This window comes from Elephas maximus, chromosome 7 (genome assembly GCF_024166365.1).
Source record: "Elephas maximus indicus isolate mEleMax1 chromosome 7, mEleMax1 primary haplotype, whole genome shotgun sequence".
In the NCBI taxonomy this organism is placed as follows: domain Eukaryota; kingdom Metazoa; phylum Chordata; class Mammalia; order Proboscidea; family Elephantidae; genus Elephas; species Elephas maximus.
The window spans coordinates 99217016-99230878 of record NC_064825.1 but is presented as its reverse complement, the minus strand read 5'-3'; the positions used below and the strand labels follow the sequence as shown (position 1 = coordinate 99230878).

At 40.5% G+C, this 13863-nt stretch overlaps 1 protein-coding gene across 6 annotated transcripts in view; it reads right to left on the bottom strand.

Annotated features, from left to right (window-relative positions):
- ALKBH3 (alkB homolog 3, alpha-ketoglutarate dependent dioxygenase) overlaps positions 1 to 13179 on the bottom strand; it is a 59469-nt gene extending 46290 nt beyond the window's left edge. For 2 of the 6 annotated variants that reach the window (XM_049890934.1, XM_049890936.1), the window contains exons 1-6: positions 12694 to 13175; positions 10771 to 10919; positions 10299 to 10402; positions 6793 to 6827; positions 2757 to 2804; positions 450 to 553 (exon numbers count right to left, since the gene is read on the bottom strand). In XM_049890934.1, coding sequence (XP_049746891.1) covers positions 450 to 553; positions 2757 to 2804; positions 6793 to 6827; positions 10299 to 10402; positions 10771 to 10849 — 370 coding nt within the window. In that variant the 5' untranslated portion in view covers positions 10850 to 10919; positions 12694 to 13175. Of the gene's footprint in view, positions 1 to 449; positions 554 to 2756; positions 2805 to 6792; positions 6828 to 10298; positions 10403 to 10770; positions 10920 to 12693 lie in introns of all 6 variants that reach the window. The other 4 variants (XM_049890930.1, XM_049890935.1, XM_049890931.1 and 1 more) reach the window with 4 other exon arrangements.
- Between the last annotated feature and the right edge of the window lie 684 nt (positions 13180 to 13863).

Genomic DNA, 13863 nt, shown 5'->3' with positions numbered 1-13863 from the left:
GTGCAGATGCTGAAACCAAAGGAGACTAGACTGTTCTGATGAAAGAGAAATGAGAATAAAACGTAGGTAAGAAGGATAGCAAAAGGAAGTGTGCCAAACAGGACGAGAAACAAGAAAGCTGCAGAAGTTTGTACGAAGAAAGAGGAACACTGGCACCACTTGAACTAATAAAGGCAGTGAACAAAGACAAAGGGAGATAAATGTCAATCACAGTTCTGCCAAACCAACTTCCACCCCCCTCCCCCTTCCATGTTCTCTCTGATCTCTGGGCCTCCACTTGCTGTTTCTTCCTTCTTCCCTTTGGCTAATTCCTACTCATCCTTAGGGTCTCAGTTAAGTTTTAGACCTCTGTTTAAGACCGGTGGTGGTGAGAAGAGGCAACAGCATTAGAAAACACTTTGGTGACAGAGGCCAGGCAGCAACAACTACAATCTCAGAAACGCACTTACCCTCTCTGATGCCAGTCCTCTGTTTCCAGGGAACATCCTGACAAAGCTGTTCCAATATCCAGTCTGCTTCCTTGAAGTCAACAAAGCCAGGATACAAACACACCCTTGATGCAGAAAGAACCATCATTAACTAAAGAACACGGAAAAGATAGGTTAGACTCTAATTGTTAGAGGAATAAATTCATCTGGATGCTTCCTTTAATGGAGAGATGAAATCATTTTGCCACATTTCCCATGGCAAGCAAAGCAGAGCCTAGTATCTACTGCCCAAGTCATGATGTTCCTTACATAAAATAAATTCCTCAGTTAAGACAAATACGAGAGCAGTAGAGGATGAAAGGATGCATGAAGGCTTTCTTTCTTTTTTTTTTTTTTAAGCTAATCAAACAGATCATGGTTTAAATACTGCTCCGGCACTGCTTAGCTGTGGAGCCTTGAGCAAGTTACTTAACCTCTCTGAGCCTCAGTTTTCTCATCAGTAACATGAAGATAGTATCCACCCCATCAGGTCATTGTGAGAAGCAAATGAAATAACTAGTAAAATACCTGACCCCGTCTTATTTTAACAACTGGCAGTCTTCTAAGACTAGGCCAATTCTAGGGAAAGCTGGAGATCATTATACAACTATATCAAAATAAACGTATCTAAATGAGGAATCTTTCTGTCACTTAAAATATGCTTATTGCAACAACGCCAAATCAGCTAAAAATATTTTTGGATCTCCTTAAGAAATGTTCCGTATTCCACGACATTGGAGGCGTTCCCCTCAGTGTGTCAGCACTCTCCCCATTTCCACCCTGGGTTCCCCATTTCCTTTTGTCTGAATGTTCTACTCCTTCCTGCCTTCTCATGTCTGCTTTTGGGCAAATGTTGGCCTTTTGATCTCATATAATCGATTGTTCTAAGGAACACATTCCTCTTGGGTGTTATTATTTATCATTATTTATTTTACAGGTCTGTCTCTGGGAATGGCTTCACTTCCAGGTCAGAAGCATGTCTTAGGGCCATGGTCTCGGGGGTTCCTCCAGTCTCTGTCAGACCAGTGAGTCTGGTCTTCTTTACGAATTTGATTTTTTGTTCTATATTTTTCTCCTGCTCTGTCTGGGACCCTCTGCTGTGATCCCAGTCAGAGCAAGCCAGTGGTAGTAACTGGGCACCATCCAGTTCTTCTGCTCTTGGGGTCATGTAGGCTGTGGTTCATGTGGTCTGTTAGTCCTTTGGACTAACTGCTCCCTTGGGTCTTTGGTTTTCTGCACTCTCCGTTGCTGGGATGGGAAGAGACCAATACTGGTATCTTAGCTGACTATGGAGTAGTCACGTGGGGTCACTATGGGTTGAAATCAACTTGATGACAATAGGCTTTTTGGGATACATTTGATATCTTAGTTGTGGTAATAGATTCATGGGTGTATACCTATGCTCAAGCTTATATTGTACACTTCAAATATGTGCAGTTTATTCTATGTCAATTATACCTCAATAAAGCTACTAAAAAATTAAAAAATGCTTAACGACTAAAAAAAAAAAGAAGTGTTCTGAAAGCCCATGGAACATTCTCTTGAATAGCCTTGATGGTAGCTAATCTTCGCTCTTTGAAGGTGCATCCGATTTTCTGAAAAAGCCATCTGAAGCTCATAGCTGATGAACAATGAGATGTGAACAAAATAATGGAAGTGATTTTCTTGTGTGACTGTTAAACTTGCTTTAAAGGGGAGGTTCCAAGAAGGATTATGAACAATGGAAGCACCACTGGACTGATGACACAGCCTTCCAAGTCTAGCAGAATTAGAAGTAGGCTAATTCATTTAGATATGTAAGTTCTGATACATTAATTTTAAATGTCTCAGTATTTTATAGTGACAATTAGCATATGCAAACATTAAGGAAATGCTTTCAAAATGTTTTTAAAACAATGACTAACACCTAATACACCTTAAAGAGTCTATTCCTTCATTTTCTTGAAATCCACCCTAATGGAGCAGAAAGTCCCACAGTGCAGAAATTGAGGTTAGACTCAACTCTAATATTAAGCTACTATTTGGCCTTGGAAAAAAATACTTAATCTCCTTAGTCCTCAATTATTCATCTGAAAAACCAGGGACGTAAGAGTTACTATACTTGACAGAGAGACCATGAAAATGTTCTGAAGCTAGAAGTGCTATATAAAAAGGAGTCATTACCAAATTCCTGCTCCCCAAGAATTTAAGGGGCAGAAGTTACCTATGTCAAGTGAGGGAGTAAAATACTTTAAGAGACCTTAAGTTAATGGAAAAAGTCCAGCCATTTTCTACTGAGGATTCACTTACCTAGACACACCTGTGGGTGACAGGCTGATCTCATACACACCCGCTCTGCTACGGAAACAAAGGAAAGAGATGTGTATCAGGCAAAACAATACGCTCCACCCAGTAGAAGGGCTGTCCTTTTGAGCTTCCGAAATTCTGGCTCAACAAAATTACTTAACTATGAGGGAGCAGAATGAGCATTTCTGTCACTGAGATAAAGGGTACAACGATGGTACCTCATTAATGGCACTGGAAACAGAACCCTGACAGCATCAGGCCATGGAGATGAACAGTGACATAAAATAAATTCTGATTCTCTCCCTTTATATGTCATCCAAGATTTAGGCTGATATGATTCAGGAACCTATCACACAAAGGGGTGCCAAATAGAGCACCCAGGCGGAGACTTCGGAATAAGGGATAAAGCTAACAAATAGCAATAAATACCAGGGCCCTGAGCTTCTGCTGCTGTCAAAGATAATGTCTAATGAGGTTCCTCCTCTGACTAAAATCCTTCCATGGCTCCACATCAACCTTTTAGCACAGCCTTCAAGGCCCTTGTGATTGAGCTCTATCTCCTGTCAGTTTCCACCAACTCACTGTCCTCCAGCAACTATAAACCGCTTACAATCTCCTGCATGTACCACGTTTCTAACCCCAAGCTTGCCTACACACTGGAATGCCTCCCTGCTACCCAGTGCTCCCATTCCAACCCACTGCCACCTTTGGTCCAATGGAAAATTCATTCGTCCTTCAAAATCTCAGCTTAGCATCACATTCTCTAAATCTTCCTTGACCTTTAGTGTACTTAAATGATGTTGCTCAACTTGTCCTCTGTGCTACCACTAGACCTTAATATGAGTCTACTGTTTTATAAGGTACAGGATTGAAATTTATCTGTTCACATGTCTACTTAATTTACTAGACTGTGGGTACCTTAGAGACAAGGACAGGACTGTTGTTCTGTTTCCCAGTACCTAGCACAGAGTCCCGGTACCAAAAAGAATTGGTCGACGTTCAGCCATTTCAGGAGACAGCATATGATCAAGAACCAGTGGTAGCAAAGGAAGAAGTCTAAGCTGCACTGAAGGTATTAGCAAAAAACAAGCCTCCAGGAACTGATGGAATACCACCTGAGATGTTTCAACAAAGGATGCAGCACTGGAGGTGCTCACTCACCTATGCCAAGACATTTGGAAGACAGCTACCCGGCCAACCGACTGGAAGAGATCCACATTTACGCCAATTCCAAAGAAAGGTGATCCCATCAAATGTGGAAATTATTGAACAATATCATTAATATCAAACGCAAGTAAAATTTTGCTGAAGGTCATTCGAAAACAGCTGCAGCAGTACATCAACAGGGAACTGCCAGAAATTCAACCTGTATTCAGAAGGGGATATGGGACAAGGGATATCATTGCTGATATCAGACAGATCTTGGCAGAAAGCAGAGAATACCAAAATAATGTTTACCTGCGTTTTATTGGCTATGCAAAGGCATTCCATTGTGCGGATCATAACAAATTACAGATAACGCTTCAAAGAATGGGAATTCCAAAACACTAAATGTGCTCATGTGGAACCTGTACATACACCAAAGGGCAGTTGTTCCAACAGAATAAGGGGATACTGTGTGGTTTAAAATCATGAAACATGTCAGGGTCATATCCTTTCGCATACTTATTCAATCTGTATGCTGAGCAAATAATCCGAGAAGCTGGACTATGTGAAGAAGAACGAGGCATCAAGATTGGAGGAAGGCTCATTAACGACCAGCCTCACTCACACGACCCAACCTTGCTTGCTGAAAGTGAAGAGGACTTGAAGCACTTACTGATGAAAAACAAAGACTACAGCCTTCAGTATGGATTACACCTTAACATAAAGAAAACAAAAATCCTCACAACTGGACCAATAAGCAACATCATGATAAAGAGAGAAAAGCCTGAAATTGTCAAGGATTTCATTTTACTTGGATCCACAATCAACACCAATGGAAGCAGCAGTCAAGAAATCAAATGACGCATTGCATTGGGCAAACATGCTGCAAAAGACCTCTTTAAAGCATTAAAAAGCAAAGATGTAACTTTAAGGACTAAGACGCACCTGACGCAAGCAACGGTATTTTCAATTGCCTCATGTGCATGTGAAAGCTACACAATGAATGTGGAAGACCGAAGAAGAACTGACGCCTTTCAATTGTGATCTTGTCAAAGAATATTGAATACACCACGGACTGCCAGAAGACCAAACAAATCTGTCTTTGAAGAAGTACAGCCAGAATGCTCCTTAGAAGTAAGCATGGTGAGACTTTGTCTCATACTCTGGACATGTGATCAGGAGGGACTAGTCCTTGGTGAAGGACATTATGGTTGATAGAGTAGAGGGTCAGCAAAAAAGAAGACCCTTCAATGAGATGTATTGACACACTGGCTGCAACAATGGGCTCAAGCCCAGCAATGATTGTGAGAACGGTGCTGGACCACGCTGTGTTTTGTTCTGTTGCATGCAGGGTCACCATGAGCCAGAACCGACTCAATGGCACATAACAGATGAGCAATAGAAGCTTACTGAACCTGAATCACATCTACGGTTGTAGAGGTGCAGTGTGGTGAGGTCCATGGTGAGAAGAATGAAGTGGATGGGACATGTTTGTCTAACAAGACAACTGTGGCAAATCCTTCTGAGGGATATGTTATAGAGAACAGTGTAAAGGGATAGATTTCATGTTGCCCTCTGTCGTGTGAGCTTGTAGTTCATGATGCTGAGCCAGGCGCTTAGGTAGATGTGTGAGTCCCTTTGAGCCAAAATGAACAGGTAATTATTGTCATGTATATTTACCACATTTCTAAATGAGTTGCTTATAAAATTTTCCAGAGTATGAATACAAAGTTTCGATATATCCTGGGCCACATTTAGAAACTGGCTCATTTCAAATGTGGAGTACATTCCCAGCTATTAAAAAAAAAAAAAAATCTAGCATAGTTAACTTTAGATAATTAGAATTAAAAAACACTAGGGTCAAGTAAAAATGGGTTCTGTCATTTTTCTGACTTACAAACTCGCAACTGCCCATTTTTCCAGTCTGAGTATCCCATCCGTACCTTCTAAAAGGTTTTACATTTCATTTATTCTCTTTATCACCAATGGAGGCAACACCACACTGGTATTTGTAAAACAATTAAAGACTATTAGAGCTATACTGGGTGTTCCATCCTTACATAGTTCCAATCCCTGATTTTATAGGCAAGGAAACTCAAGTCCAAACAGGTGGCAACAACCTACTTAAGGACAAGCTACATAGCTAACTAGTGGCAGGGCCAACATTAGAAATCCTCTCTGAAAGAACATTGTGTTAGATTCAGAATTTTTCAAAGACATACAAGCCTATCCGCAAACAGCCAAACATCGTAACATATTGCTCACAGACAATAATGTATACATAATGCCAATCTGATAAAAGAATGCTTTCTACTGACAATTTTTCTACATAGATGGAAACTGAAAAGTAGGAAAAGAGGAGTCAAAGTGTCTCTCACTATTTTTGGATAAGAACATCTTAGATTCAGATCAATATAAGAGAAATGTTTACTATCATTTAAGTTGCTCTGCAACAATTATGTGGTTTTAATAAACAGACTATCAGTCATCCAGATTTCCAGCAGCTTTCATAAGCATTGCTAGTAAAATCGTACTTAAAGGCTTCTCAAAGAGCCATACTTCAATGTCTCGGGAAAAATCCTCCCGTCTTTACCTAGGAGATGTTTTAGCTTACCGTGTGCAGATACAAGTGAAACAGGGCCAGGAAACCTACACTAGAGATGAAGTTTAATGTCCAGAGATCTTCTTGGATTTTCCACATCATCAGCAAATTCAGAAAGGCTCCGCAAGAAACCAAGTTTAAAGGCATCTGAGATAGGAACATCCCAGCCTAAAACTAAGACATTTATTGAGCTGTAATCGCTTCCAGATGGAAAAACCAGGATCAGGGAAAGATTCTGAGATCTCCATTTCACCATGGGCAATAGTCACAGGAAGGCAGCATATTACTTACTCGATCACTCGTGGCTCTGGGGCTCTGCGCACTACCTGTAAGGAAACAGGCAGGTCTTACTTCTGGAATGATAGCTAATGTCCAGGGAGACTTACCTGCAGGACAGGATTACCATGTCCTCCCATGTCCAGTCTAAGTAAATCAGGCTTCAAACTAGCTTTTTTATTTCAAGCTCTCACTACCCTACCAGAAACCCCTATTTCTGCTCTTCTTGTAACTACTTTATACTTGCTAGTGGGTAGTAAAAGATGATATAATTAGAATTAATCCATTTTCCTAACAGCCAGCAGCTTTATAGGAGATTAAAAAAAAAAAAAAGATAACTAGGAAACAAGTGGTTTCAATGATTATTTATACAATCATTACCAGAGCAAGATGTCAGGTTTTTAGCTTTTTTCCCCACATTATTAAAAACACAAACTACTCAAAGTGACTTAGGAAAAAAAAAATAAAATCTCAACATACCTATAACAAGTGAAAAGACTGAATCAGTAATCAAAAACCTTCCAACATAGAAAAATCCAGGACCAGATGGCTTCACTGGTAAATTCTACCAAATATTTAAAGAAGAATTAGCACAAATTCTTCTCAAATTCTTCCAAAAAATAGAAGAGGAGGGAACACTTCCTAACCCATTCTGTGAGGTCAGCATTACCATGATACCAAAGATGGATAAAAATACCCCAAGAAAACTACAGGCCAACATCCCTTATGAACATAGAGCCAAAAATCCTCAAGAAAATACTTGCAAACTGAACTCACAGCATATTAAAAGGATTATACGCCTTGACCAAGTGCAACTTATCACAAGAATGCAAGGGTGGTTCAAAATAAGAAAATCAATCAACGTAATACGCCACATTAATGGAATGAAGGAAAAGAACCACATGATCATCTTGACTGATACAGAAAGGTATTTGCCAAAATCCAACACAATTTCATGACAAGAACACTCAGCAAACTAGGAATCAAAGGGAAACTGCTACATGATAAAGGGCATTTATGAAAAAAACTCAGAGCTGACATCATACTCAATGGAGAAAAACTGAAAACTTTCCCCTAAAGATCAGGAACAAGACAAGGATGCCCGCTTTTAGCACTGCTATTCAACATCATTCTGGAAGGCCTAGCCAGAGCAATTAGGCAAGAAAAACAAATAAAAGACATCTAAGTTGGAAAGGAAGAAGTAAAACTATTTCTAGTCACAGATGACATGATCTTATACTTAGAAAATCCCAAAGAAACCACAAGAAAGCTACTAGAGCTAATAAATGAATTCTGCAAAGTTTCGGGGTATAAGATCAACACACAAAAATCAGTTGTTTCTACATACCAGCAGTGAAGAAGCTGAAAAGGAAATTATGAAACAATTCCACTTGCAATAGTATCTAAAAGAATAAAACATCTAGGAATACATTTAACCAGAGAGGTGAAAGACTTAAACACTGAAAATTATGAAACAAGGCTGAAGGAAATTAAAGAAGACCTAGGTAAGTAGAAATACAGCCTGTGCTTATGAATTAGGAAACTTAATGTGATTAAGATGTTAATGGTCTCCAGAATCACCTACAGTTTCTCAGTGCAACCTCTACCCAAAGCTCCAACAGCCTTTTTCGCCAAAATGAAAAATCCGATCCTCAAATTTATGTGGAATTCCAAGGTGACCTGAAGAGTCAAAATGTACCATAAAGTTACAGTAATAAAAACAGTACGGTGGTGGAATAAGGTCTACATGGAGACCAATGGAATAGAATTAAAAATCTAAAAATAAACACATACATTTACGGCCACTGACTTTTGACAAAGACGCCAAGTCCATTCAACGGGGAAAGAACAGTCTCTTCAACATAAAGTGCCAGGACAACTAAATCTCCACATACAAAAATGTGAAGCTTGGCCCATATCTCACACCATATACAAAAATTAACTCAAAATGGATCAATGACCTAAGTATAAAGCTAAAACCATAAAGCCCTTAAAACAAAACATAGGGGTAAAGCTTCAAGATCTTTTTAACAATGGATTCTCAGATTTGACATCAAAAGCATAAGCAACAAAAGAAAATATAGATAAATGGAACTTCATCAAAATTAAAAACTTTTGTGTTTCAAAGGACTTTATCAAGAAAGTGAAGAGACAACCTACAGGATAGATGAAAATATTTGATAACCATATATCTGATAAGGTTTTAATAACCAGGATATATAAAGGACTCCTATAACTCAATAACAAAAAGATAAACAACTCAATTAAAAACTGGGCAATGGGCTTAAATAGATATTTCTCCAAAGATACATAAATAGCCAATAAGCACATGAAAAGATGCTTAATGTCAATAGTCATTAGGGAAATGCAAATGAAAACCACAATGAGATACCACTTCATACCCACTAGGGTGTCTATTTAACAAGAATTGGCGATGTGGAAAAACTGGAGCCCTCATCCATTGCTGATGGGAATGTAGAATGGTGCAGCCACTTTGGAAAACGGTTTGGCAATTTCTCACAAAGTTGAACACTGAACTACCATTGTGGCCCAGCAATTCCACTCTTAGGTATATACCCAAAAGACTTGAAAGCAGAGACTCAAACAGATACTTGTACACCAGTGTTCCTGGCAGCATTACTTGTAATAGCCAAATGGTGAAAAACAATCCAAGTACCTATCAACAGATGAATGGATCAACAAAATGTGGTATATCCATACAATAGATTACTATTCAGCCATAAAAATAAAATTTTAATTCTGATATATGCTATGACATGGATGAATCTTGAAAACATTATGCTGAGTGAAGTCAGTCAGACACAAAAGGACAAATATTATATGATGCTACTTATAAGAAATACCTAGAATAGACAAATGCATAGATGCATTATTAATGGTTACCAGGGCCTGGAAGGAGGTGGGTATGGGGAATTACTGTTTAAGGAGTATTGAGTTTCTGTTTGAGGTGATGAAAAACTTTCGGAAATAGTGGTGATGACTGTACAATACAGTGAATGAAATTAACGTCACTAAAATGTACACTTAAAAATGGTTAAAATGATAAATGCTGTTACATATATTTTACCACAATAGAAATATTTAAAAAAAAAAAAAGAAAAAAAGGTAAGTCTTCATTGTTTCTTACATCTTACCCTGTAGGAAAAAAACAAGATAAATATCAGGTATTTTGCTATAGTAACTGAAATTTCAACCCAATTCCAGAGATGTCTGCCGCCCCAGCACTGAACACAGCATGACCAAAGGCTGTTAGAACCTGGATAGCCAATGCAAGCTCGAGAAAACAGGAATAATATGATGACTACAGATTGGGGGCAGACTATGAAGAATCCTCAGGGATACTAAGGAACTGATACTTCACATTTTGCTATTATAAAAGTCCTTTCACTCTCCTATTTATTAGTGAGTTTATTCAGTCACTATTTATTTGAGTGTCTACTGTGTAAATATAGCTTTATAAATAAAGCTTTGTTACTGCTGAAGGAGAAACAAGAATTTACCTGCTGGGGTTCTCTGAACACGAACTCTCTGTCAGACAGATGATGCTCCGAGTTCCTCCAGGTCTGACTAGGCTTCTGGTGGTGATGGCTCTTAGCAGTGGTAGCTGAAAGAAGAAAGAGAACAGCTTTAAACCAGGGCAAAGTCTGCTTATATCACCTTCTATTGAGCAAGGGCCAATACAATTCACCTGGAATAACCCCTATGATATCAAGACATTATCTGATAATGTCAACAGAAGACCTTAACACACACACTGAAAGATTTGAGGTAGTAGTTAAAAATGAGAAACACCAAAGATCCACCCTTAGCTTATCATCAACAAAACCAAAATACCAGCCATGTTATAAACAATTCCTTAACATCGACTGAAATGGGAGTCAATTATAAAGCAAAAGGATATAAATAAGAAGAGGATGGTGGTTGTCCATCTGCACAAACACATACACACAAGAGATACCCATAGGTTCTCACCAGGCTGAGCACTGGTCTGAATCTTAGAAGGGCCAGCCCAGGCTCCCTGCACTCTGGCTCGCCGTCTTTTGTCCTCCATGTTGACCAAAAAATGCTCCTGCTTTTAGCTTTCACAAGGTTTCATTCCTGATTCTCAAAACCACACAATGCTGTTAAAAAAGAAAAAAAGGTGTTTTTAGTTAGGGTTGTGAACTTGGACTGTTCTACCATCAATCATTTCAACTCACAGCAACCCTATATGACAGAGTAGAACTGTCTCATAGGGTTTTGTAAGGTTGCTCTGAGTCAGAATCAACTCGATGACTTTGGTTTCTTTAATTCTTTATGGGAACAGATTGTCAGGCCGTTTCTCCCACAGAGTGGCTGAGAGGTTTGAACTGCCAATTTTTCAGTTAGCAGCCGAGCGCTTAACTACTGTGTCACCAAGTCCTTGAGCTTGGACCACCAACAGGTAATTGTAACCCTTTCAGACAGAAGAGATGGCTCAATACTAATAAGGGCTTCTATCTAAAATCAACTTCTGTCATCACAATATCTCAATCAAGGTGCTTACGAAGTCACTTGGGTCTGTTGGCTTTAATGTTTATTTTTTGCAATCTTATCATACAATCTCCCCTTCTTTCACAAGAATGTACATTTTAAAATTCACTGCTGTCAAGTCAATTCCGACTCATAGTAACCCTATCGGACCGAGCAGAACTACCCCATAGGGTTTTCAAGAAGCACCTGGTGGATTCGAACTCCAACCTTTTGGTTAGCAACTGAACTCTTAACCACTACGCCACCAGGATTTCCAATGCACATGTTAAGAAATTCTAAAGCCAGGACATATCATAAACCACATTACTCTTATTAGTTCCCAAGAGCAGAACTAAGGACACTGAAACACTCCCATTTTCACCTACAAGGACACTGAAAAATAGGCTAAGGCCCACTTTTCAAGTGCATTTCCATATTCATATCCCATATTTTATCAGCTGGCTGCATCAAACTTCCCTGGCAGCTTGTTAAACACACCAACATCCCATATCCAGAAAAAGTGATTTATGATAGGTTATAGGCATCTGTCCTTACAAGAAAATGGTGATATGCACATATGTATGGGGACTACTGGGTTAAATGATTTACCCAGTCACTCAGGAAATCAATAGCAAGTAATTAACATTCAAATTTTATTTGATTCCAGTCTTCAGCTATTGAAAAGTCCACCTCATAAGGACAGTAATACTTATCTGACGCTTTTGCTAATGAAAACTCAGCCCACAGCAAGTACAGGAGCATGCACAGCAAAAAAAAAAAAAAAAAAAACAAAAAACCAAGGCGGCTTAACCACACATCCTAAACCTATGATCCATTTCTTTATGGGTCTATCTCAGAAAGCTTTACACCTCAAGTTCTCAAGCATAACAAGCTCACTTTATAGCTTATTTAGCCTACAGATCCCCAAGTCTCATATCCAAACCTTCAGACTCTGTAAAGCTAAGCTGGACCCAAGAATCGGTATGTTTAACAAATCCCGCCCCCCGGGCTGTAAGTATGTAATTCTTCTCATTTAATAAATGTGGACATGAGGGGGGGCTGTCATCAGCCCAAGAATAAATTGCAGAATTAAATACCAACTCTCCACTCACACAAGATTTTGGGAGGAAGCCCCGTTTGACATTTTCTCTCAAGACCTTAAAAGCTTATCACTACCATTTGTTATAATCCCCCAAAAGGGCCATGACCTGCTCATCTCCTTGCTCCATTCACAGGGAAGTGGTATGTGGCCCCCAAATAATTATCTGCCAGGGTATTTGAAAATACAGATTCCAGAGCACCACCTCACCCTGAATTTGTAATTAACCCCACCCTCCACCCTAATATTCTTTAACCAGATATAGTCGGAGAAGAACAAGGACTCCGGCGCCAGCCAGCACTTGCCTGAATCCAGATGTCACTTCTCAGCTGCAGAACCCGAAGCAAATGGTTTCAACTTCCCGAGCCTTGGTTTCTTCCTCTGTAAACATGGGAGATGCCCCCTGCCCCCGGGGTTAAGTACAGATTAAGCAAGCAATGCAGGTTAAAAAGCCTCGTCCTCAGTAAGGTGTAGCGCCTTTCTCTAATTTAGATCTTTTTCCCCTCCTAAAAGGCCCAGGATGAGGGCCCAGGGACCGCCTGAAAAGGGATCTCAGGGGCGGTCCCCATAGCCCACCCCCGGGCGCCCAGCGGGAAGCAGGGAGACCGCACCTGCTGGTGGAACCAGGGACGCAGGCCTAAACCCACTCAGTCCTGGAGCGGCTCCCGCTGCTCCGCGCCCAATCCTCCGCCTGCGGCCTAGGGGACCTTAGACGTGAGGCACCGAGGCCGCAACTACCAACCACAGGCCCCGGTATCCGGCATTTCCTCCCGACGTCACGGGCCCCGCCGCCGCTTCCGGTGTCTACGCCTGGCGTCCGGGCAGCCTCGCATTCCCGCGCCCGGAGGGCCGAGCTGCCGGAGGGCCTGGGCTGGAGGGGAGGACAGGGCTGAGGGTGTAGTGGAACGGGGTGAGTGGTCTGGATGTGGCAAAGAAGACGTGTTTCCTAGGCCGAGGTCCGTGGAGACGTCCAAGCCCCGGCATTTCTGGTCTACGCACAAAGAGCGACTGGGTCCCAGCGGGGCTGGGGTGAGGGCGAGTGGGTTGGGGAGAAATTTATTATGAAAGCTATTTAAAAAAAAAAAATGCGCCTCCTTTGTGTTCCCACCGCAGCCTATACATACCTCAACCAAAACACTTAAAACATCGTGGGACCAAGTCTTTTTCGTCTTGGCTCCCTAGTGCCTAAGCTCAGGGTGTGTATAGTAAGCACTAAAATATTTGTTTGAATGAACAGACCTGAGTTTCAGTCCAGACACCACCATTTACAAGGTACTTAATCTAGGCAAGTCTTTTTCATAAAATGGGCATAACTCCTACCCATTGGGAGGATTAAATGAGATAATATATGTAAAGAATTCAGCACACAATAAATGTTGAGTATCTTCACCCCTTCTGTGAGTTCTTGAGAAACATCTTTAAAGTGACCATGTGAAACATGTATGTACCTTACTGTGTGAAAAATATTTTGTTGA